This window comes from Podarcis cretensis (genome assembly GCF_951804945.1).
Source record: "Podarcis cretensis genome assembly, chromosome: 3".
Classification (NCBI taxonomy): domain Eukaryota; kingdom Metazoa; phylum Chordata; class Lepidosauria; order Squamata; family Lacertidae; genus Podarcis; species Podarcis cretensis.
The window spans coordinates 33,598,081-33,624,530 of NC_137172.1; the positions used below are offsets into that span (position 1 = coordinate 33,598,081).

Below are 26,450 nucleotides of genomic sequence, written 5' to 3' on the forward strand. Positions count from 1 at the left end.
ACCACTAGCCAAGCGGTCCCACGATCAACATGCTTCTTTTTAAGTTAGTAAAATCTGCTATGAAGCTATAGCTAGGTGGGTGGCATAATGGGGTGGCAGAGATGGCAGAAGTGGTTAGAAAATCTACCTGGGAGCTGAAAGAACAGGAGCACGACTTGTTGGCAAACTTTCTTGTGCCAGGTTCTGGGTGCCCTGATCTATTGGAACAGCAATTACTTGAAGAGTGATTCAGTCTAATCTTGTGCCATAGAAAGGGGCGGTGACTTTGTTTTGTTCAGCTTCTCCTGTGCTATCATCAGGGGGGGGGGGGGGGGGAGAAAAGAGAAGGCACAGCCAAGTGCAGCTGGCACGCCTCCGGGTGGCTCTTATATAACCTGGGCTGTCCCAGGGCACTACCGTTGGAATAAGGTGAAAGATTCTTAAGGAACTCTTTCTGTTGCTTGGGCTGCCATTGCAGGGATTCAGATTGCTGTGGCGCTGGGACTGTTCGGAAAAGTGTGATCTGGGATCCTGCCCTGCTCTTGGATGAAGTTAGGAAGCTGAAGAGGATGGCTTCAGATGAGCTGGTCTTCTTTGTCAATGGCAAGAAGGTAGGGGAGACCCCTCACATTTAATTTTCTTTTGTTTGTATCTCAGCCCTTGGATTAACTTCACAAGTTGCAGATTGCACTATTGAGAACTGTGCTCCACATGCAGCTAAACAGCCTTGAGCATTTGTGAAACTGAAAAATCATTTCTAAAACAAGCAAACTTTATTGAACTACTAAAGCTTTTTAAAATGTAGAGTAAGGGAGACATGTTAATCAAATGACCAAGTGGAAGGTTGCTGCTATTGCTCTCTCTCTTTTAGAAAGATAGTACCCAACTTTCTTTTAGCCAAAAAATAATAATGATCTGTAATGCTTTTCAGCCTGTTTCTTCCAGAGAATGCTTCTGTTTCATTGCTGAAATAGTTACATTTAAAAAAGATGGACCCCAATTCAATAAACACCCACATTTCCTAAACTTACATTGAATAAAGCAGAGTGGAAGAAGGCTACTGAAAGATGCCCAGTGAATGAAATACATGCAAGGAAAACCATCCTGTGTTTGCTTTCTATGACATTTTAAAAATACGACTACCTGTAATGTAGATAACATACAGTAACTATTCTTCACACCCTCTGCCTGTAGCTTGTCCAGCCAGCAACAAACAACTGAGTGACAGCGCTGGGCAGTTGCTGGTGGACTGATACCCTCCCTAAATTAAATTACAGAAGCAAGCACGATGATTGCTACAAACCTACAGCGATTTCCACCTCTGCATAAAGAGATCAAATGCTAGCGATTACCAGCGAAGCAGCTGCATGCCAGGGGTGGGGTGGCAGGTTGTTCCGTTCCTGGTGCATTTGAGAGAGAGAGAGCATTGCACCTAGTCATTCTGTCTGACCCAGCAAGGCTATGCTTAGGTTAATCTAGCCGGAGCTGCCTGACTGTGTGGAGATTTTGCTCCGGCCACGAGACTGCAGTACACAGACTGAAACGAATCAGCACCTCCCCTCTATAAATAGTGGTATTAATCTGATTCAGCATGGTGGAATTCTGTTCCTCTGCCCGGGGCTGGAGCTGACCTTCCCAAGCAAACAGATGGTTCTGTGTTGCTACTGCCCAGTGGTGTCAACCAGGGTGCACCTTTGTGCACTGGGAGCTCCAGAGAGCTTCCATATGGGTTGCACAGTTGGGAAGGGCCAGGGGTGGAGACGGGAGTTGAGTTGCATCAGCAAATCACAGAGCAAATTGACTTGTCTGTCCTGCGCTTTGTCCTTTAGTGACAGCAAGGCTGGACCTAGGAAAGCAGAGTACTGACATCTGACTGCCCTAACATTTGGGCAGGAATCTGGCCCTCTCTGCAGTGTGTGTCCTACAAGTGTCACTCTAAGAAAGCAGTAATAATGGAAGGCTTAACAAGAGTCAACAGCTTTTCCAGAAGCCACCAGGGCACAGTTGGGACCCCATTTACACACCTGTTTCTGAGATGAATTGTGCACCTGCAACTCATAGGGTTGAAGGCTGCATGTACCTTGTCCTACCCCTACCCCCCCAGCACCTCTTGCTAAAAGGATATTGGGTGGGAAGGCAGGGCATAGGACCTCCAGCCAATGTGGTGTAGTGGTTAGAGTGTTGGGCTCGGACCTGAAGGACCAGGGTTCAAATCCCCATTTGGCCGGGAAGCTCATTGGGTGACCTTTGTTTTGTTTTTGTTTTTTAAATAATATTTATTAAAGATTTTCAAATATAACAAAAAAAGAAAAACATCCAAATTTAAAACCTTATTTTCATTGGCTTCTTTCCAGGACTTCCCCTCCCCTCCCCCTCTTGTATTCCAGTTCTTTCAAATAGATTCAACAAATTCTTACCCCAAATTTTAAAATTATTATCATTGGCCCAATTTAAAAAATATTTTCCCATCCCCTAAAATCGACCTGTTCCCTTCCGCGAGTTCCCCTCTTTAATATGCAATACAGATTAAGATAAACAGAAAAATAGAAAAAAGAATAAAATGTAATTTAACACCCTTTGGATTCCAAATTTCCCTCCCCCCCTTCCCGGTTGCGTTCCCAATGTCCGTCACTGTCTACTGTCATCCTGGAGCTCCCACATCCTTTTGGTCATCTTTGATTTCACATGTCCGATCTTGGAAGGAGTCTATCTTCCAACTTTATCCAGTTCTTGTTATTCTTGTTGTTCTTATTGTTCTCTCTCCTCCTCTTTTTTTTCCCCCTGCTCTCCTGCAGAAATGTTCTAATTCCAAAAAGTTTCTAATTCCTCTGCAGAGGCTTTGTTATTCAGGAACAAAACATTACGTCAAGTCCCTTCCATTCTTCAATAGATAAATCTATTGTCTCCTTTAGTGTGCAGACCTCTGTAGACAAAATAGTGTTCCATTTCTGCAGTTTCCCAGGCGATAAAAAGTCCTATTCAAATTCAATGCCAACAATACTTGTAGTGTCCCACAGCTCCTCTAGAGGGATTATAATAACTCAGTTTCCTTCCCGATCAGACCCAGCAGTCAAAGTAACTTATTATTCCTTGTTTTAAACAATTTATATCCAATTTGTAACAAATGTGACCAGCAAAGTCCTCATAACAAAGTTCTCTTTTTGTTCTTCCGCTTTGACAGCTCCTTTGACAGCTGTCAAAACCTCTATTTCTCCTCTCCCGGCGCTCTTATGGATCGCTCCCGGGGTTTCCGGGGGGGGGGGGGGGTTGCATTTTAGTTCACATTCCACTTTTCTCCTCCAGCCCAGTCTTATAATTTTCCATCGCGAAGTTAATAACTTTATCAAAAAAAAAAGGTTGCGCTCGATCTTAGTTGTCAAATCCTTTGTTTTAGCTCCTCTACAACAGGGGGGAGGCTGACTTCCTTTTTGCACCTCCCCCGCTCGCTCCGAATTTAAAAAGAATTTTTCCCCTTTTTTAATCCAAGTTCCAATTACTCACGGGTTATTCTTTTAAAGTCCAAATTTTCAATGGAAGAAGTCAGCGCTCTCCGTCGAATGGCATGCGGCTTCGCTCGGCAGGGGAAGCGGAGGACTCACAGCACCACCCCCCCTGTCACCCGCTCCGCAGCCTTTAAAAAGGCTCCTTCGCGGGTGGGGGGGGCGCAAACGGTGCCCGCCGAGTCACCATGCCCATGGGTTTCAGCGCCCATGGTTTTTAAGGGACCCCGCGTCGCCGGCGCGGTAGAACCCAGCCCCTGCCGAGCAGGCTCCCTCCGGAGCTCGGAGGGAGTCCGCCATTCGGCGATGGCGCCAACCCGGAAGTCATTGGGTGACCTTTGACCAGGCACTCACTGTCTGCCCAGCTTACCTCACAGGACAAAAAGGGGGGGGGGGAGGAGAACTAGGTACATCACCTTGAGCACCTTGGAGGGAAGGTGTGATATAAATGTAAAAAATACATCTCTTAACAGCTAAATTGGATCAGGCAATGCTGGGCTAGGTGGACCTGTGGTTTGACTCAGCACAGGGCAGTTACACAGGAGCATAGGAAGTTGCCTTACACAGTTGCACCATTGGTCAATGTAGCTCAGTATTGTCTGCACTGGCTGGCAGCAGCTCGGCAGGGCTTTGGACAGGAGCCTTTCCCAGCCCTCCCTGGAGATGCCAGGGATTGAGCCTGAGACCTTCTGCATGCCAAGCAGATGCTCACTGCCTCCCTATGCCATTTCCACTTGGGTTAGGGCTGCTTCACACATCGTATATTTTAAACCGCATTTAGATATTCTGACGGCAAGCGCTGTTTGGCAGTGGAACAGTCTCCCTCGGGAGGTTGTGGATTTTCCTTCCTTGGAGGTTTTTAAGCAGAGGTTGGGTGGCCATCTGTCATGGATGCTTTAGCTGAGATTCCTGTGTTCCAGGGGGTTGGGCTAGATGACCCTTGGGTCCCTTCCAACTCTAAGATTCTATGATTCTAAGTGCACACTTGCATTTCACAAATCCAGGAAATTGCCTAAGGTTAATACCTCCAGATAGGCTGGTATTTTACCCATCAGCCCACCCATAAGGGTAGCTTACAGTAGAACCTCAACTAAGAGTGGTGGACTCGTAATCTGGTGAACCGGGTTCGCGTCTCTGCTCCTCTACATGCAGCTGCTGGGTGACCTTGGGCTAGACACACTTCTCTGAAGTCTCTCAGCCCCACTCACCTCACAGAGTGTTTGTTGTGGGGGAGGAAGGGAAAGGAGAATGTTAGCTGCTGCATGCACAGAATGGCACTTCTCCCAGCGACCCGGATTGACTCACAAACAGACCTCCGGAACGGATTCCATACCTGAGCAGAGTTTCCACTGTATTTTGGTGCACGTGCTAAATAAAGCTGACCAAAACTGCAAGAGGTGTAGTGGTTAGAGTGATAGACCAGAGGGGCCAGGGTACTCAACCAGGAAGCTCCTTCGACCAGCCATTTACTGTCAGCCCAGCCTACCTCACAGGGTTGTCGTGAGGGTGAAATGGGGAGGAGGAGACCATAACCTGGAAGCTCTGAAGATTGAGCTCTGTTGCAAACCGTTTGTTTAGATCCTTGCAAACACGGCAGCAAGCAAAGGCCCGTCATTATGCAATGCTTACCGGAACAGGAGGCTTGAAGTACATATGGGTGGAGCATTGCAACACACCCCCTGGGAATGTTGACCGAGAGCCTGGAACAGAACATGATACCTTGTCCTGCAGCTGGTGAGAAAGGTTACTTCGTCTCTGTTGCCGATAGCCTGACATCGCAAAAATAACCAGTGCTATATTGTGCTGCGTGTGACTTCAAGGCTATGGGGCCGAGCGATAAGGGACAAACGATAAGATACGACTTTTGCAGAGGCACACAAGCTACAATGAAACTTCACCAGCCAACTCTTATTTCACGGGCAAATCTGCTGGTGTGTCTTTAAGCACCTGTTTCATTTCTGCTATGTATCGGCTGCTAACATAACGTCCCTTGACCTCTTATGAGAGTGCAGCATGATTGTAGCTGGAAACTTTTTTCTTTTTCTTCTGTTTTTGACATCTTGCTCTTGGGGAAATAGGTGTGTTTACATGTTAACCGCATAAAGATAAAGAGCAGTAGCGTGGGGAGGGCTTGTAAACCATTCATTTACACACTGCTGCCCAGACAAAATGAATTCACCTACTAAATCTGCTAGCGCTATCTGAGGGGGAAGCTGCTATGGGAGCTCTGAAGGGGACTTTCCTTGGGAAAACAGCACCAAAAAAACTCCACCCGCTCCTATGCTGTAGCTCCAATCCTGCTGCCCCTCTCCCTTGCTTCAATTTCAAAACATGCCCTCAAAAATGTACAGGGCCAAACTATATGGTGCCTTAGGGAAGCCCACAAGCTAGGCTCTGAGGTTAATAGCTCTTTGTTGGTTTTCTGCTCTTCCCCAGCTTGTGTTCAGTGGTATACCGCCACAGAATATGGAGGTTCCATATAAATAATCAGTCCACCATTACAGCGAATAGCTGCTGCCATCCATATATTTGTCTAACTCACATTTAAAGATGAATGAGTAGGTGTCTCCATGTCTCGTGGCATATATGAGTTCTGTGTATGATTCCAAACTTGATTGAACCCAGTGACCATGAAATATACTCGGAGTCGAGAGTGGATTTCATGTTCTTTATTCAGCTCATAGTGGGGAGGAGGAATGGAAGTTCCCCCAGAGTGTCTGCTTTATATACATTATTTACACAATGGGCCCCACGTGATTGGGGATTCTCCTGTACGCCAATCAGGTTGCGGATTCACTTCCACCTGGAGCTGGATTGGGTGGCTCCTGTGGACCAATCAGACTGCTGCATTCTGAATCCTATTGTTCTAGGACCAATCAGACTGCTGCATTTTGGATCCTATTCAACTCAGTACATAACAGATCAGGATTAAGAAAGTAAGGGAGAAAAACAAAAACAAAACTGAAGCACTTTATCCTAAAGCGTATAATAGAACTGAGATGGCTCAGTTGGTTAGAGCATGCGGCTCTTAATATCAGGGTTGTGGATTTGAACCCCACATTGGGCAAAATATTCCTGCATTGCGGGGGGTGGCACTAGATGGCCCTCGTGGTCCTTCCAACTCTACAGTTCTATGATTCTAGGGTAGAATAAGATGAAGAGTTCCCATAGATCTCAGTAGAAAGGGTAATACAGGAATCATAGAAATTGTAGAGTTGGAAGGGATCACGAGGGTCATCTAGCTCAACCTCCCGCAATGCAGGAATCTTTTGCCCAACGTGGGGCTCAAACCCACGACCCTGACCTACACGAGCCACTGATTCCATAGATAAATTATGTGTTATGTTTGTACGCCCTGAGTCTTCTGCCAATTTAGGTGATGCAAACATCGAATAAACACTTTTCAGTTGCTTGTGCAGTGGTAAGAGCTAGGAGCACATGATCACCTTATTGCACATGAGTAAGAAATGTGCTTAGATAATCTGTTAATAATAATCACAACAGAGACTTCATGCCCTACGGCCAGGAAGAGAAATGCAAAGGAATGTTGTCCTTCTGACCCTAAGGGTAAAGTCTTTGAAATAAAAGCTAAGTGTCTAGCTAATAAGGGCAGATAAAAGTAAGCAGTATTGCTAACAACAGAGGCTGAGCTGGCTGCGAAGTTTCTGATTAAGAGTTCTCCAGAACCAGCTCTCGCCTTTAGAGGTTCTGAATGAATTAAATGAATCAGGGGTCAGCAGACTTTTTCAGCAGGGGGCCGGTCCACTGCCCCTCAGATCTTGTGGGGGGCCGGGCTATATTTTTATTGGGGGAAAATGAACAAATTCCTATGCCCCACAAATAACCCAGAGATACATTTTAAATAAAAGCACACATTCTACTCATGTAAAAACACCCTGATTCCTGGACCTTCCGCGGGCCGGATTTAGAAGGCGGTTGGGCCGGATCTGGCCCCCAGGCCTTAGTTTGCCTACCCATGAATTAAAAGGTAATGAGGAGTTGCGTCAAATTGAGCTCCTTGGCCGGAGCAACATTTTGGCCTCAGGAGGCTGTGTTGTGGGGACATTTGCCCTCATTCTGACTGGTCATTATTAAGTCAATCAGACTTGAAGTCAATGCTTCCTGCACTCACTCTGCAGCCTCACTGTGAGGGAAGAGGATCTCCCAGAGGCACTGTCACCACTAAAAGGTAAAGGGACCCCTGACCATTAGGTCCAGTCGTGACTGACTCTGGGGTTGCGGCGCTCATCTTGCTTTATTGGCCGAGGGAGCCAGTGTACAGTTTCCGGGTCATGTGGCCAGCATGCTTCTTCTGCTGCTTCTGGCGAACCAGAGCAGTGCATGGAAACGCCGTTTACCTTCCTGCTGGAGCGGTACCTATTTATCTACTTGCACTTTGACGTGCTTTCAAACTGCTAAGTTGTCACCACTGCCAGGTTGATAAAACAGGTGGCAGCAGCTTAAAGTTGGCAGGGCAGTTTTGTGAAACCTTCCGCCTTCCCCAAGGGATTTCAGTTTCAAAAGACAACGTGAGAAGTCGAAACAAAGAAACTGCAATTTTTTACTAAAATATACAATATGGGACAAACTATAACAATGAATGCAGTCGTGAAGCGGATTAGCTGCAAATTTACAGCCTAATGCAGCCAAACATCAAAACAGACAGGCTTCTAAGCACCATAAAGACATACATTGTATGCAGAAAGATGGGAAATGGCCCAGGAAGCTATCCTAGATAAACTACCACTTTCAGTTTGCCACAACAGTCAGCAGGGAAATGGAACTTTCAATGGCCCAAATGTGTTTCTTCAGTAGCACAGCTGGAAACATTAAGTCCTAGAATAGGCAGTGGATACTTCCCCCCTGAAGGTGGATGGATATTCTAGTGCTGCTTTTAATCATGCCTGTAAAGCAGCTTGCGTATACAACAATAACATGCAATTCTTTCTGTTTTAGTATAATTTGTAATTTTTTTAAAAAATATGGAAGGGCTTGATGGAGGCCAAGCGTTGGAAGGAAAGAAGGGGTTCTGTTTCCAAAGAGGAAAGAGATGTCAGGAATCCTGCCTAGCAAACTGCAACAGTTACGACAGTTGGGTAAATTGTTATGTGTGCAGGGCATGGAATACCTGGGCATAGCAGGAAAGGATTAAAGAAGAAGTTGTAGAGCAAGTCAAACCGAATGAGAGACAGCTGCACAAGTGGTTATTGTCCTGACATGTTTGGAAAATCAATCTCTTCATTGGGGAATTTCCCTCAGTGTTCCTTAAGAAGCTGCTTGGCACACCTTCTCTTCCTGCTAGAATTCTCAGAATGCACTGGGACAGCAACAACTTGTACATAACTGAGCACCCCGAAGAACACAAAGAAGAGCCTGTGGGATCAGACCAAAGGCCCATCTGGGCCAGCATCCTTTTCTCACAGTAGCCAACCAGATGCCTGTGGGAAGCAGGAGCAAAGCACAACAGGGCTCTCTCTACCCAGCAATTCGTATTTGGAGGCTTTACTGCCTCTGGCAGTTAATGGAGAATGTCACCATTTTGGCTACTAGCCACTGACAGCTTTGCCATTCGTGGATTTTTGTCTAATCCTATTTTAAAGCCAGACAAGTTGGTGGCCATAACTTCCTCCTGTGGGATTGAGTTCTATTGCTATAAACCCTATAAATTAATAAATGGTATGGTTTTGATTGTTTGGAGTATTGAAGGGAAGATTGGAGGTCAGCGGAAAAATACAGGCTAAGCTTCCTTTCCAAGCTAGGGCCTCAGCTGGGATAAGAGGCATTCTCGAAGCTACCAGCATGTGTTTGACCAAACTGCGGGAGGCAGTGGAAGACAGGAGTGCCCGGCGTGCTCTGGTCCATGGGGTCACGAAGAGTCGGACACGACTAAACAACAACAACAACAACAACATGACAAAAGGTGTTGATAGCCACTGTAAGAGGAATCTCGGGCCTGGGCAGATTGAGGTTGCCATGGTGAAGGGGTGTGTGAGAAAAGTGGCAGGAAATGACTGCTTTTTAGCAAGGTGTGCGGGGAAGAAGGGAGAGAATAAAGACTGGGCTCCAGGTTAGGCAGGCTGGCTGAAGGCTGGCTGGGGGAGATGCCATTGAGTCCTGAGCTGTGGGGAACAAGCCTTGCTTGAGATGACCATGCTGTAAGATCTGGACTGTTTCTGTGCAAACTGAAGGTGTAAAAAGGTGAATAAATCATATTTCTTAAAGCTAGGACAGTCTCCGCTGCGTCTTCAATTCTCCAAAGGAGCACAGACCCTGGAAGCTTTCTACCACTCGGCAGAGAGTGAGGGGTGGCACCCAACTTCTGTAACACTACGAACCATGTGGAGAAGTCCTTAGTCCGTCCTGATTCTTTCAATATTCAGCTTCACTGAATGTCCCTGAGTTCTAGTACTATGAGAGAGGGAGAAAAACATCTCTTTTCCTCCACCCTGTGCATAATTTTATGGAGCTCTAAAAGTAAAAAGCCCCCCCCCCCCGGTTGCCATAATCCCCAAGACTGTATGCTTTGGAGGAAGTTGCAGCCATACCTAGCAAAGCTGGGGATTAAATCTGGGACCGCCTGCCAAACCACTGTGCTATGACCCATACATATGTGTACAACACATGGCTTGTAGGTACGTACTTTGGATTAGCCTACTGAGAAAGCCAGCGAAGGTCATATGCAAGCAGCTATTGCACAAGAGCTGTTTTGTTGCAAAGAAATGGTTAATTTGGCTAAAGCCATGAGAGGAGTTGGCAAGGCCAAAAGTGTTAAGCCAAGACTGTAGGAATGGAGGGCAACTTGAGGTGCCACAAAGTCTGCTTTGCAGTAATAAAAATGTGTGCTTCCCCATGCCTGCCTTCTACATGTAGGAAGAAAACTGTGCCTTTTTGATCTTGACAAAAAGTCCTGTCCTGATCCTGTGGGCTTGCGATAACTGCAGCGGCAGGAACAAAGGCTTGTGCTGCCACAGGCATCTGAAGTTCCATCTAGAACCTGAGAGGCAAGGTAAACAAAGAAAAAAAAAGCACTTCAGATGTTGTCAGGCAGATTTTAAGCTTTTACTGCAGGGGTCAGCAGCAGGGCATCCATGAGCAGCGGCGTAGCGTGGGTTGTCAGCACCCGGGGCAAGGCAAGTAATTTGCGCCCCCTAACCCGTGGATTTGTGCCCCCTAACCCATGGATTTGCGCCCCCTAATCCTAACCCCCAGATGTTGCGCCCGGTGCGGCCGGCTCCCCCTGCACCCCCCACGCTACGCCACTGTCCATGAGCATCAGTTTGCTTGCCAGTACCTCCTATGGCACCCATGGAGAGGTGTCAGTCAAAATCCCCTCAAAAAATCACAATGCATGAAAGTGCCCATAGCTTAACTGCTATTATTATCAATTATTATTTTATTTTATTTCACTTATAAAGTGCCCAAAATTACCTGCCCTCCAACCACCATACATATTTTGAAAGATAAGTGGTACCTGCCCCTGTATATTTTGTACACACTCAAAAGGAAAAGCAAATGGGGAGGGAAGAGGAAAGCAAGCACCGGAGTGGCTGCTCTTTCACTGGCTAATGGATAGGACAAAGCTGGTCTTCCCTTTGCCTTTATAGTCTGCCTTTCCGCTAGAGAATACAGTACACATGGTAGTTAGGAAGAATTTTATAAAAACAAGTAGAGTGTGGTGCTGATAATGCTCAGGTTGCAGGTTCAATCCCCTGCATATGACTGCATTCCAGGGGGTTGGACTCAAGGTCCCTTCCAGTTTTAAAATTCCATGATTCAACAAAATAGAAAGGGGGAAAGGCACTTGGAGCTTCTAAAACAAAACAAAACACTGCATAGGACAGAAATACCACAATATAGTTAGTGTCATACTATTATTTATTCTATTTTTTAATAAAAATAATTTTTATTAAAGATCTCTTAGTTTACAGTCACCCAATAAGAATAGCTCTCCGGATGATGTACAAAATTAAACAGGTTGAAAATCACAACTCCCATAAAACAAGAATCTACCAAGCAGCAAATAAATAACAAACAACCTTTCCGAAGAAAAGATCCGTCAAGTCAAACACCATAATACAATCGCCTAGAAAACCAAAGGGATAAATCCTACAGTGCTAAAATACCCATGCAATAACCATAGCATAATGCAGAGAGCTCTTTTGTTTGTTTGCTTGTTTGAAATGATGGTTTGGGAGATTTACTGACAATCATCAGAATTTTCTGACTTCTCAAAATACTTTCTGATGCTGGTGACACACTGACTATAGCCCATGCACGAACACATATCTTAAGGAAATCATGTTTCTTGTTTTCCAGGTGGTGGAGAAAGATGTGGACCCGGAAACTACTTTGCTAACCTACCTTCGAAGGAAATGTATCTGATGTCAGCCGGCGCGTCGTGCGTGCGATTTTAAAATGGCCAAGGCATAGTTGTATAGATGGTCCTGCAGAATTTGAGCTTCACTTGAATTTAGAACTGGGCACCTGCTAATACCGTTTCTCCTGCTATTTCTACACCTATCATTCCCAGTCTCAGTGATGTTTAATGTTCAAGACTGAGAGCAATAGCTTAATATGTTGAGATGGGCACTCTCTGTTGTACCCCCCCCCTTTTTTGGGCTTCTGTCAGATTGGCTCTGAAATTCGTTGAGCCACCTACTCTCATGACCCACAACTGAAAAACAGCTTGGCCTATTTCTGAGTGAATTTGACTTTGTAAACGAGTCGGTCTCCCTCACAGACTTCGAAGCCTCCTGTTTGCAGTAGTTGACAGCAAACCCTGGGTAGAGGGGAGGGTAGTCTCTCCCAGTCCTGTTTCTGATGCCAGGGAATGACGTTAACTACTTTCCTCAAGGCCTCATGGTCCAGTGCATGGCAACACACCATACCAGGTGCAGAAATATGTCCCTCCCTTTCCCCATTTTCCTCATGGTTTGGTCCTGTTGGAATACTGGTTTGGTCCTGCTGGATATTGGTTTGGGAGGGGAGTTGGATAATCAACAGATTGGAGAGAGAACGGCTGGCTGGGTGGTTTGGAGGAAATACCTCTCTGGTTTAGATTAAAATTGCAGCAAATTCTGCAGTGCTGGGGGTTCATACGTGGTAACATAACTGATTTTTAGGGCTCAACTATTTGTTTTTTTCACAAAAAAAGGGCTGGCCTCTATTTTTATGGACAAGTGGCCATGTAGTGCTAACTAGATTAAGAATACTTTTAAGGTGAATATCATGCATTTTTTCCATCCAAAGATATGCACTAACATCCATAATAATCTTTGTCAGAACTAAACATCTATGAACTATGTTGGGGAAGTGATGCCTAATTTGATGTTTCTTTAGCTGGTCATGTGTTGTTAAGAAATAAATATAGCATGTGTTTGTAAACACAATTCTACATTTCTTTTTCACTGGCTGATCCACTCCAGCAATTAAAAAAGGATAATTCATATCTAGATATTTAAGACCATTCTTCTGTACTTTTGTATCAGCTGATACATTTATTTGCACAAGCAAAAATAAGTGAATTACCACTAACCTTGTGCCTGTAGGAAACCAGGAAACAGAAATGGTTTGGGAGGATGATGAAAAAACCTAGGCCGCAATATGTTTTTGTTGTGTCCTAAGAAAGTGTTGGATAGTCCTAGACAAATTGGATAACTCAGTCCTTTATTTACTCTGTGCATCTGGAAACTGACCCTGCTATAAGAAGCAGTGGCTGTAGATATATTTAAGAATTTCTTGCTCGGTTGGTATGTTTTTCCTTAATTGCCATACTGTTAGTGGGCTTATGTGGAACCAAGCTGGGCTGTGGAGAAGGTGGATGTGGTGCCTGCACTGTTATGATTTCCAAGTTCGACAGATCCCAGAAGAAAACCATGTATCCTTTGAATGGCAAGTGATGAGATGGGTGAATGGGTTTCTAATGTAGGTACTGGCAGTACGGAGGACAGATTCTCAGTGGATGGAAAAATGTAATTGTGTAAAGTCTGTTCCTCCCATAGATTTCCAAATGCATTGGATAACTTTGTTTGCTCTGTTCCTTTGATGGGTGGCAGAAAGTTTGCCTATGACTGGGAACCTGCAGCCCTCCAGAAATTCTTGGATGCCAACTCCCATCAGTGCCAGCCAGTGTAGCCAATGGTCAGAGATAATACGAGTTGTACTTGAGCAGTTTCTGGAGGGTTGAAGGTTCCCCATCTCTGAGCGATGGTCATCTAGGACAAAATGCAATTTATTTTAAAAATATTTGCCGAAGTAGCTGCTTGGCACTAAATTCAAGCCTCATGCAGCTGCACAATATGCCAGCTGGGTCTTCCGTTATGTAATCACTTGGGCTGCAAGTATATCTTCATTCATGTGGGAGTAAGCCCCACTGAGGACTTGCTTCTGAACAGACACGGTGCTTAGCATGGTGCTGTTAGTCTTCCTTTTAAAATGCCCAAAATTGGGGCTGGCTCATGCAACAATCTCACTGTATAGAGTAGGGGGAACCAATTTGTTCCCTCCAGGTATGGTTTGGCTCTCAACTCCCATCAGTCCCAGCCAGCATGGCCAATGATCAAGGACAATGGGAGCTGGAGTCAAGCAACTTCTGGGGGATGGCAGCTTCATCACCCCTGGCCTGTGCAATCCTTTTGGTTTCCTAGAAATGGCAAAGCACATGATTACCGTATGTTATGGCACATCCAAATGTTTTGCCCCCTGCTGTTATCTTGATTTCCTAGCTTTAGCATCTGATAAGGGTGCTTATTAAAACCCACTGGCCTTTCCCAGATTTGTTTGCTTAGTAAGATTAATGTTTGCTTTAATGTAATGGACAGTTTTGTGCCAAAGTTCAGTATCAGTATACTGAGTGAATCTACTCTTCTCTTGGTCTCTTCTTAGCTCATCTTCCCTGCTTTGCTTCCCTTTGCCCTGTTTCTCTTCACAGCAGCACACATTTAATTTAAACCTTTAGGAATTCATAGCCCACCCTTTTTATCGAACTCACCCATTTTCAGAATGTTGGCTTTAATAGTTTGTATAGTCTTGCTTTGGGAATGATTGTTCAGCATGTTGGGGGCTGGGGAACTGGGAAACTTTATTGGGTTTCCTGTGATATTCTGAGCATGAATTCCTTTCCTGGGTTGGGAACCATGTGCTCAAATGGAACGTGGGTGTATATCTGTGCACACATCCAATGTGATATCTACCTGTAGTGCTTGAGGAGTGTGTTTTTGGTATCTTCCCATCCATCTGACAACACAAGAGGCACAGCAATCACTTCCATCCTATGTCTTGAGCTTCTAGTTGCATAGAATACCTTGCAGCCCATGACTCTATCTGGGTTGGAGCCCAAGTTGGATTTATAACACTTAGGCTATGTACAGTACACCTTCCTGGCTTACAAGAAGCTCCTTTCGAATCCTTGGGTGCAGCTCATCAGACCCTGGAGATTTGAATTCCTTTACTGTAAAGTAGCTTGCCACTTCTTTTCCTATCTCAGGCTGCAGGTCTCTCCTTGCATCATTTATCCTGTAAAGGCAAAGTAGGTATTGAGCAGCTCCACCCTCTCTCTGTCGCCCAATCACATTTCTCTATCTTATCCATGCAGAGGGCTTGCAACTGTTGATTACTCCTGTGTACTCTCCCTTTGTGATTTCCGCTTTCTTTCCTTATGCATGCCCTTCTTGCATCTCAGCTCATCTGTAAGCTGCTTACGCAGCCACACTGGTTTATTTAAATGCCTCCCATTTTTCTTTCTTGTTGGAATTGTCTGCCTTGTGTCTTCAGTATTCACCTTTAAGAAACTCCCATCCATCTTGGACTCCCTTCTCTTTCAGTATTTTGGAACAGGGGATCTCACTCAGTTGTTCCTTAAGCTTCTTGAAATCAGCCTTCTTAAAGTTCAGAGTGTATGTCCAACTACACTCTGCTTTCCCTTGCCTCTGTATCATGAAACTCAAGAGGACATGATCATTTCCTCCCAGGGTTCCCAGTACTTCCACTTCATCAATCAGTTCCTCCCTATTGATGAGGACCAGGTCCTAGATAGACTTGTTGCTTCTTCCACTTTCTGGGAAATGTAATTTTCAGTGAGGCAATGGAGAAATTTGTTGGACCTTGCATTCTTGGTAGAGTTCCAGTTGAGTTCCAACTGATATTGGGGCAGTTGAGGTATCCCATGACTACTATATCTCTCCTTTTTTGAATGTTTGGTAATCTGCTGTAGGAAGGCATCATCCAAGTCTTCAGTCTGGCTTAGAGGTCTATAGCAGATGCCTATAGTAAGGTCACTGTTGTTTCCCTCTCCTACAATTTTTACCCATATATTCTCAATCTGCCTTCCATGTTCCAGGTCATGGATCTCTTCATAAGTATACATATCCTCTACATATAATGCTGAAGCCAGGGGAAATGGCAATGTGTACACAGCCTAATATGCATGCCCTTCTGCAATATTTGCTTGCTAGGACAACTTGCTTCTGACCAATGTTGTGTATGCAGTTTCAGTACAAGCCAGCAGCCCATTGGCTTTCTTTCTTTTTCTTTTTTAAAATAATTTTTATTAAGTTTCCATACACCAAATCAAACATATCATACCAATTAATCCAAATTATAACAACACAAATCATAAAATCCAAATATTTTCCAAATTATAAATTTTTGTGGGGGGTACCCATGCTTCTCGATCGGCCGGAGTCCAATCATCAATATTTCTGCTGCTCTCATGTTTACAATGATGTTCCCAGTCCCATCTTCTCACTCCTTGTCGTTACTCATTTTCCTTTTCGGTCACCTCTGAGTTTTCTCCGCAAGTGGATTGAAAGAAACAGTCTTGTTTATATTTCTGTGTGGACTTTGTAATGCTCTCTTGTAGATCACTCCATAAATCTAATAGTCCAGGAATTCCGTTCGAGCAGGCATCACCATCTTGTTCCATTCCAATGAAATACAGTCTAGATGTCCGCTCATTAACTTTACCAGACCCGCTGCATCGTTAATTAGTCTCTCCAGGAGGGTTCCTGCCCTTTCAAATTTACGATCCCATCCTGATAACAGATCGGCAACTCGCCCTCCCTAAGACCATATATCATGCAACGAAGGTCTGCCTGTCCATGTCGGATCTCATTTCTTACTGCGTCACAAAGAGAGCCTCTCTTCTTTCCAAATCTTTCACAGAATAAAACCTTTAATTCTTATTGTTTTCCCCACACAGTTTATTTTTAGTCCCACTTGCAATTGGTCGTTATGGCGGTTCTTCTAAGGGGGAGGGTTGTTAGGTATATCATGTTAAAAAAGTAGAAAGTCCCCCCCTTTCCGTTCTGTTCCACATACCAATATGTCTGCGATTCTTTGATGTTATCTCTGTTCCTTCCGTCCAATCTTCATCATCTCAGTGGTGGAATTATTTAGCAGATAAAACACTCCTGAACTCGCTTGAAGCATGTGCGTTTACTTCTCCAATTTTTTTTTACTCTTAAGCAACACAACCAGTTTCGCTCTTGGAAGCAGCATCGGAAAGTTCCAAAGCCTGCCTGAGGGCTTTCCCCCAGTGCCTCTCACCCCCTCCTTCTTCTGAACTCGGGGGTGATTTATGGCAACAGTGGGCGAGGCAGCATCTCCCCATAACCCAGGGAAGACAAGGGAGACTGATTTACTCCCCATAATCAGCCTCTAATTACCTTGTGCAGGCTGGATAGATGGTATTGTCGGCCATCTTCCAAGACGCCCCTAGCGCCCCCCCCGCCCATTGGCTTTCATAAGTGTTACCAGCAAGCAATTTTACAAAGTGAACAACTTCCTTAACTCACGGCTCTAGACATTTTTCTGCAAATGCTTGTTTATTTCCTATCTGTGCTCTCCACCATGTAGCAGTAACTACCATTGAAGGCATAGGAAGCACTAAGACAAGGCTGCACCCAGTGCAGGTAAGGTGTGGAGTTGAACCTACATTCTAACAGTCCCTGGCCTTCCATATTACCTTGCCGAAGGCACAGTGAATTGCTAAGCCTTATGTGTTTTGTAAGCCCTTTCCCAATCAATTCAGGCATTGTATGGCAGCCAAGGAGTTGGCTAAAGGAAAGAGGAGGATGCTCTCTAGTTGGAGAAAAGTGTATGGTTCACCAAGAGTAGATACAGTTCATCAAGATGAAGTCATTGCACCCGTCTGCGCTATTTTGTAGTCATCTTGGGAGCAAAGCAGGAGTATGCTTATTACATTTACTGATGGAACCAAGTTGAAAAGTTATTGCAACTATGTATTGACAAACTATGCAGGGTGAATTGGGAAGTCTCACAGGAAAAATGGACACTGCACGAAACCCATAGCAACAGTACCGAGATTGTGCTCTTGTGCACATGTGTAGGAGAATGAATGTGTTTTTTTCTTCAAAGTTTCAACCGCTGAAAGAAGAAATATTATAGTGATTATGATTGAGTACATCACTACTGGCAGTGAATCCTCAAATGAAGAATGTGTATGTTTCAGGCACGTGTTTAAGCATGGTGTTTCCATTAAGGATAAAGCACAATTACACACATACCACAGCAGATGTGGTTAGAGATTACTTAAGAAATTAGGCCTCTGAACTCTGTGCCTTCTTCGGCAAGACCTTGTTCAGTCCTGGATCAACTAAGGGGACCATTGTCATACTAATAAGAGCCTTCTGTCCTTGCCTTCTTCCAGGAAAGAATAGCCAAAAGCCATGGGTCTCAGTGTGGTTTCTGCACTCCTGGCATTGTTATGTCTATGTACACGCTCCTTCGCAATCAGCCTGAACCCAAAATGGAAGCAATTGAAGATGCTTTCCAAGGTGAAAGGTTTTTGAATCTTACTAACTTTTGTCCAACCCCCACGACACAACTTGATTTTTTGGGGAGGGGACTGCATATATGATTGGAGAAGTGATGGGCTGTTACATATTCAACCTTACACCTTGGATATTAAGAAAAGAAAGCCAGCTGCCTTCAGCTGCTTTGCCATCCTTGGCGGTGGTGGGAATGGCCCTGTCATTGTGACTCAGCAGAGTATGTGTGCCTTTTTAAAATAAAAAGTTAACATACCCCCTCATGCATTCCAATTAGACTGTCCTTGCTGATAGAATCAGATCATTGCAGGGTGGAGGTGGGCAAATCATCTTATTTTTTAAAAAAGATTGCTAGGGAAACTGCACAAAAGTTGTTCATCTCTTTTACCATCTGGCCCTCAGATAATCCTTGTAAGGTAGAGAGCTTACAAGGCAAAATTTATTAACTAGTAATGTAGCAGCAAAGCTGGGCAAACATTTGGAAAGGAAGTTTGGCAAACAGTTCAGGTCAATTCTGTGTTACCTGGAGGTTATGGTTGTGGTGCCATTTGAGATTAGAACCCCATTTTCAAAGTTATATAGAACCACAATGATACTTACTCATTTCTCTGGGGGTGAATTTTGGATAGCGTCAGAAAGTTTAATGTTCTCCATGGTAGAGCAGAGCCAAAATAAATATCATTTTTTTCCTGTACATCCTTAAGTGACTCCTAACCTCTGCAACTTGATTTGGTGATTCAGGAAATCTCTGCCGCTGTACTGGATACAGGCCCATTCTGGAGGGTTACCGGACGTTTGCAAAGGTAAGAAGCCAGAGATCAAAAGCATTTCGTAGAGTTAGGCTAGCTTTTGATCAATGCCAATGGATTATACACCTAAAATAGAAAAGGTTAGTCTGCTGTGTCCAATGTTAGTCCTACTCAGAGCATACCCATTCGTATTAATGGTTGTACATTAGTCATGTCTGAATTTCAGTGGGCCTACTCTGAACAGGACTAACATTGGATACAAACCAATTTGCTTTCACTTCTCCAGTGCCTCTTCCATTTTTGGCAATCTTGCCACAAATGTTGTTACAACAAAGGTAGAGAACATGGCATCCTCCAGATGTTGTGGGACTCCAAGTCCCATCCATCTGTGGTCTAGCAACATATGGAAGGCACATTCCACATTGCCTCCCTATGCTTTACAGAGCTAGCACTTCTAATGGGGGCGGGGAGGATCTGTTCTAAAGTCTGGATTTTCTGGAACAGATCATGATTCTTGGAGGAGTTCTGGTGCAAACTCTATTGAAATTAATATGGGATGTGAAAGAACACTCTGCACTTCCATGGCTCCCATTCATTTATGTAGGACTGGTACAAGAAAACATCCTTGAAGATGATATCCCATGTTGGCAAATTTATTTCAAACTGGTGTTCACTTCATTAATTTAAGTCTGTTTAGGGAAAGGGATACTCTAGAAAGGAGATGGTATGAGAAAATCTGGATTAAGGGAGGAGAAAGTGTATTTAGGCAGTGATTTGCATGATCCGCAGTTCCCTAGTGGATAATAAACACACGGATACAAGTATTTAGGTTTATGGGTTCAAAATAGGCCACAACTTTATTGGTTACAGATGTGAGCGGTTTAGCTTAGACATTGGGTGAAGCCAGGCTATATCTCGACTCCTGCCCATCTGCAGGGAATCCATCTAAGAGCAAACCACCAATAGGGGGAGCCCTATGACTTAAATCAAATACGGGCATCCCGAGGGGTCCCCGTTGGGGTTGTGGCATGGCCCTAGCCCATGTCTGGGCATCAGACAGAATCCACACCCCCGGATCCCTTTAACAGGATACCCTTAATGAGGAGGGGCAGGCGGAGGCTACAACTCCCCTCCATCCAAACAAAGGCTTACCCAGTGCCTAATCTCACAGAGTTGTGATGATTGCTATAAGGTAAGTGAAAGCCAAATGATTGGTGCCAATTTGCCAAGTGGGAAAAATTCCCACTTGGCCCCAACAATATGGCGGCTGACGTTTGTCCATAGCAAGGTTGTGTCATAGAAAAGCATAAAAAGAGGGTGGGTGGGTTGGGAGATCCGGGGAAGGGCACGAAAGGAGGGCTCCCCGTGGCCACGCCTCCCACAGTTGCTGATTGGTCAGCAGGGCCACCCATGGGCGGGGCCCCGCCCGGCACCAGTGACACAACCTGGACAGTGACATGGAGGGTGCCAATTCCAGCCCCCCATCGGATCACTGCAGGGCCCTGGATGCCTGGCTGCAACGCCGCCCACCTGGAAAAGGTGAGCAGACTTGTAGCAGAAATCCATACGGACTATGGAGAATTAATGGAGGTATGGGAACCTTACTTTCCACTTTTAATGAATGAATGAGCCCTAAATCTGTATGGTTAAATGGTTTCATTAGCAAATGTGTTAAATTAATATAGCTTTGATGGAGCTTCTTTTGAAACATTTCTTTCCATCTAGGATGGGGGATGCTGTGGGAATAAAGTTAATGGTCTTGGTTGCTGCATGGCTGGAAAGCAAAATAATGTGGTAAGTTGGTTAATGGTTTAAGGTTGGTTGTCTCTTAAACCCGTCATACATTTCCAAGAGGAGAAAATTATTATTATTTTGTGTGATGTACTTTAAATCACTGCAATTAGGATATTTCATACCTGTCTTTCCCCAAATCACTATTGCAGGTTGCTGAGGGTACAGAGAATTCTGTTGAAAATTTTCCTAGCCCCCTCAAAACTACTAGGATTCTCTCGGGGAAAGGAGAATGACTATTAAAACAGGTTTTAAAGTTTGTCGGTTATATTCTGAGATTCCCATGTCAGGTTTCAGGAAATAGTAGTTACTGTAGTATTGGGATTTCAGGAGCTTTTTTCTGTGCACACTTAACTTGAGACTAAGCACCACTAAACGTACCCAGATTTACTTTCAAGTAAACATGCAAATGATTATGCTCTTAATATGCTATATGATTATATATTATGCACCAACCATTACAGCTCTGACTTCACTCATTGGCTAAAAACACTGAAAGGTGGGAGCAGCCAGGCAGGGTCATCTCACAAAAATAACTTGGAAGGTTGCTTGAACATTTTGCTTCATAACTTTCTTTCTAGAAGGGTCAGGGACTTAGGGATGAATTCAGCAACGTGCACAAGCTTTTATGCTTGTCAGATGGACTGATCCCCCTTTCCTCACCTACATTCTCTTTTGGGGGTGCTCCTGACCCTTCAGAGTGGAATGTGAAAGAGATCCGGGAGAAGGACGGGGCAAGCTGTGTTGTGCTGGTATCCCCTAGTAAACCACATTAGTTGAGTCTTGGCCTTACTTTTAAAAAAGAAAAAGAAAAGAAAGCCCAGAGTCTGGGGTAGCTGCTGACTATGGGTCTGGTATACCAGTACCCCAGAACTTGTCTCTTGGCACTCCTGGATATAAACATAAGTCTGCAACCATGTTCACACCTGCCTGGGAGTTTGCTCTACAGTGGTACCTCGGGTTACAAACACTTCAGGTTACAGACTCCGCTAACCCGGAAGTAGTACCTCGGGTTAAGAACTTTACCTCAGGATGAGAACAGAAATCACACACCGGCGGTGCAGTGGCAGCAGGAGGCCCCAGTAGCTAAAGTGGTACCTCAGGTTAAGAACAGTTTCAGGTTAAGAACGGACCTCCAGAATGAATTATGTTCATAACCAGAGGTACCACTGTATTTAAAACATACTTATTTCAGTGCGGCTTATTCTCAAGTACCGGTAAGTAGGGTAAGGACAGCTGTATTTGTTAGGATTTTCTGTGTTCGTTATCATCTAAAATAGTGTGTGTCCTTTTAAATATTACATGTGTGTGCCTTATATCTTAGTAGTTGCTGTTTTAAATGGAAAGAGAGAGCAAATGACATTTCATCTCCATGTAAGAAAGTTCCTGATTCCCATGTTGCTCTTTCTCTCCCCTCCAAATAGGGTGAGGGTTGCTGTGGAGAAAAAGTGAACGGCTGTTGCATGAATGGAAAAGAGAACAATACTGTAAGTGCCCCAAACCTATTACTGTAGTTCCTCTTCTTCCATCTTCTTTTGTTGAAATAAATATATAGAATATCAAGCCATGCTTAAGCAAAGTACAGATGAAGCTATACCTTTGTTTATTGGTCTTGAAATGGTGTGCCATCAGCCTTTGGAACATAGTGAGTGATCTCTGAGGGAGGGAGGCTAACAGTGAGCTGAGCCCCTTCCTGTATCTTGTTGGGAGAATTGGTTGTGAATGTGAGTTAGCAGAAGCAGTTCACAATTTAATTCAACTGCAGTTGTTCTTGTTAGGTCATGAAGGTCCTCTGTGGACCAAGGTGCTTCCATGTTATTGATGTAATGTGCATCTATATAGCTATTTAAACCATGATAAGTATATTTAAAAGTTAAATGTTCATTATTAAACAAATTTTGTGATTGTTTCAAGTCCTTTTCATAGCAAGGATTTTAAATTTTTTTAAAAGTATCACTATGAGGATTTTACTACTGCTCTGTGTTGGGCTAGTAATATTGATATGTTTTGAATAAGACATACAAATAGTAATCTTCTTTAACAGTGAGAAAAAAAATATATGCACTAACCAGTGACAATTTCTTCAGGGACTGATCTCCTCAGAGCTGTTCAATCCATCTGAGTTCCAGCCTTTAGACCCTACCCAGGAGCCGATATTCCCACCAGAGTTATTGGTAAGAACGTTCTCTTCTCATGGCTTTCTTGTGGTGTTCCTCCTGCATGGAAGATTTACGTATCCATTGACTTATGTGCATTGGCTGAGAACATGTTGAGATGATGCACTGTCTTGGGACAATAGAGCATGAATTCATTTCAGCCTCTGTAGTTTAAGCAGTGAATCACTTAAACACAACTGGGGAGAGGCAGAATCTTGGGAAAATATAGTTGTACACAACAGAAGGGCTGTTATCTATGGGAGTTTACAGTTCCATAGGGAAAAGCACTTCCTATGACCCAAGATATGAAGCAATGGAGAACAGAACAACTTGTAATTCCATGTTTGTGTAGACTGGATCCTAGCATCCTAGAATAGCCTTGGCACAGAGATATACAACTTCTTTTTTTTTTTTAAATTTTTATTAACTGGCCAATCACATCAAATTAAATCACATCATATAAATTCCAAATTACAAAGCCAAATTTTTAAATTTTGCTGGGGGAACCCATACTTCAAGATCCAAAGGGGAATTCAGATCATCTTCTTATTACTGCGTTAATGTCCAAATCAGTCCCAATCAGTCCAAACAAAGTTCATAATTCTATCCAGTCTTATCTTGGTGTTGCCACATCATATCTTGTTCGTATAATTTCACTTTTTCCTTTACGATCTCTTCTGTTAGTCTCCTTAAGCCAATAGCAAGTATAATAATCCTGTGTGGATTTCCCATTCCTCCACTAAGTCCAGATGGTTTCCATATATCTCCTTCGTAGATAACATCACTTTTTCCATCGTAAATTTTGGCATTTGTCGCTCTTAAATCCCACCGAGGAGTTGATTCACGATATGTAAACAACTCTATTTCTCTCTTTCTCCTCCCAGACCCAAGAGCTCCCACAATGCCTCACAAAATGGCGAACGGCATTTTTTCCTGACTGCGTCACTCCAAAACTCTTAGCTTTCCAGCTTCATCTTGAAACATTGCTTTGGATCGAAAGTTTATCTCCACACAGCCTTAAATCCACAGCTTAAGTCCTTAATTTCTGACTCATTAGGGGAGGGGGATTCTTGTTAAGTCACATAAAAAGGTAGAGGCAGGTTTTCCCCCCCTCCCCCCTCAGTCATTACCGTATCTTGACGTTCTTCTCGTATTTTATTGTTGTCTTGTTATCAGAGATCTCTTCTGTCAGCAGTATTTACTCCCCTTTTTCCTTGATGTATGTGCAATTAATCATGTCCAAATTATTTCTTTTAAAGATCATTGCAACCAGCGGCGCGAATCGGGGACGGCGTCGAGGAGTGCCGAAAATCCCACAGGAGGGCTTTGTGCCTAGTGCCCCCACCCCCACAAATTCAGGGGTGGTATAGGGCACAGCAGGCAAGGGCCGTCCCCCCCATAATCCTGGGGGGGTTAAGGAGGCTAATTACCCCCATTATAGCCTCCAAATTACCTCGTGTGGGTCGGAGAGATGTTATTGTCAGCCATCTTCCGATGCGCCACCTAGTGGCCCCCCCAGAGATATACAACTTCTTAACTGCATTTGTGTATTGGTCTTTCCTCATGAAGTTCCTGGAGATGGACATATGATTGTTCCATATTATCATTCCATCTGGCCTGTGGGGTAGGAGATTCTGAGGTAGTGAGTGGCTGAAGGCCATCCATTGACCTTGAGCGATGGTTGTTAAGCTCTGCTGGTCCCCTGGTCATTCATTGTCCTTGCCTTGGTGGAGGACCCTTATTTGTGTCCAGATAATTGTCTTCAACCAGACACTGAGCACAGCCAGGAGAAGAGGCAAAGCTCAGTGGTAGAAGACCCCAGGTTCAGTCTCTGGCACTTTCAGGTAGGACTGGGAGAGAACCCTGTCTGAAATCTTGGAGAGCTTCTGCCAATATGTGTAGATGACACTGAGTTAGATGAACCAATGGTTTGATTCAAAACAAGGCAGCTTTCTATGTTCCTACATGAGTTCCTACAGGTGGGGGCCTCTGCCAGTTCACACCCACACCTAGGGGGTGGGACCAACCTGTGCATTCAATATGAAGTCAAATAACTTGACAGGTGCATCCAGCAGGATGGAGGAGATCGAGATCAGGCCTGCCACACCAGAAAGGTTCCTCAGCCCTGACCTATGAGGATAGGGACATCTGAACATGAGGCTAGCACATGCATTCCATCCAAACTTCATTCCTCCAGCTGCTCTATGGATGCTTCTGACACTTGTAAAACTCACCTAAGGGCAGTGCTATTTTTCTAGAAAAAAAGAGGTGCCGGAACTCACCACGAATATATACCTTGTTCTCTTATAATGGCAAAGGTGCCCACCTGAGAGGTGTTGGAACTGAGTTCCATGTGAGTACTGGCAGAAAAACACCTGCTCAAGGGTCAAACTACACATGACAATCACACTCCCCCTCCCTTAAGCAAATTTGAAAGGTCTCACTTTATTTATGAAGGTACATGGAATAAGAAGTGGCTGAGGTTCATAATCATAATGATCTGCCCAAAGCATTGGAAGGTTAAACTTCAATGACTTTTGGAAGGCTATTTGCTACATGTATATTCAAGGACAAAGTTACGTTGTGGTGTTGCTTTCACCTAAGATATGGTTTTGTTTTGCCTATGAAAACTTTGCAAGGCACCATATAAAGGTGTGACACACCAAAGCGCAACAATAACAGTTGACTACTTCTAACTTTTCTGTTTCTTGTCATAGCTTTATGATTTAAGTCTTGCTTCGCCATAGGAAGAATCAAACAGAGCCTAGATTCCTTGCTCCTGTGGCAACGTATTGTGATTTGAAGCTAAATCTGGTGTTGTTTTCTCAGACTCACACTGATCAGCCTCAGAAGCAACTGTGCTTCAAAGGGGAGCGAGTGATGTGGTTTCAGCCCTCAAGCCTCAAGGAACTGTTGGTGCTCAAAGCTCAGTACCCAACTGCCAAGCTTGTGGTGGGGAACACTGAAGTAGGTAAGGAAAGAACTCAGTTTCTGTTTGAGTTTTTTGTCAGTACAATGCAAAGGCTAAGGCTTCTTCCACACTTCTGCTTGTTCCAGGCCCAGAAAGCTTGGGTCTGAGTGGTTTGCTTTTTGCCCCACTGCTTTCCCTGGGAAAATCCCCTCTAAATCAGAGCAAATGTCAATCCATGGAAAATCTGACTGACATTTGCTCTGATTCAGCTGTAAAGAGCAGGTTTTCTCTGGAGGAAAGTGGTGGCACAAACAGAAGTATGGACAAGGCCTTAAATTGCCTGCCTGGTTAAGAGTTTACCTATGCCTTTCTTTAAACCATCTTAAGATATTGCCCTGCCTCCATTGTAATAGTTGAGCTTTTTAATAGTTGAGCTTTGAGGTATAATTGATGTGCTCCAGCTGGAACATAGGAAACTGTCTTATACTAAGTTGTACCATTAGTCCTGGGATGTGTATGGCACTGTGGGTTAAACCACAGAGCCTAGGATTTGCCGATCAGAAGGTCGGCGGTTC

At 44.2% G+C, this 26,450-nt stretch overlaps 1 protein-coding gene across 1 annotated transcript in view; it reads left to right on the forward strand.

Moving 5' to 3' along the window:
• Positions 1-377: 377 nt before the first annotated feature.
• XDH (xanthine dehydrogenase) overlaps positions 378-26,450 on the forward strand; it is a 64,192-nt gene continuing 38,119 nt past the window's right edge. Inside the window, exons 1-10 of the mRNA XM_079969167.1 lie at positions 378-590; positions 11,796-11,853; positions 13,260-13,356; positions 17,281-17,389; positions 18,148-18,274; positions 19,010-19,071; positions 20,743-20,811; positions 22,233-22,295; positions 22,896-22,982; positions 25,794-25,935. Coding sequence (XP_079825293.1) covers positions 549-590; positions 11,796-11,853; positions 13,260-13,356; positions 17,281-17,389; positions 18,148-18,274; positions 19,010-19,071; positions 20,743-20,811; positions 22,233-22,295; positions 22,896-22,982; positions 25,794-25,935 — 856 coding nt within the window. The 5' untranslated portion in view covers positions 378-548. The remainder of the gene's footprint in view (positions 591-11,795; positions 11,854-13,259; positions 13,357-17,280; positions 17,390-18,147; positions 18,275-19,009; positions 19,072-20,742; positions 20,812-22,232; positions 22,296-22,895; positions 22,983-25,793; positions 25,936-26,450) is intronic.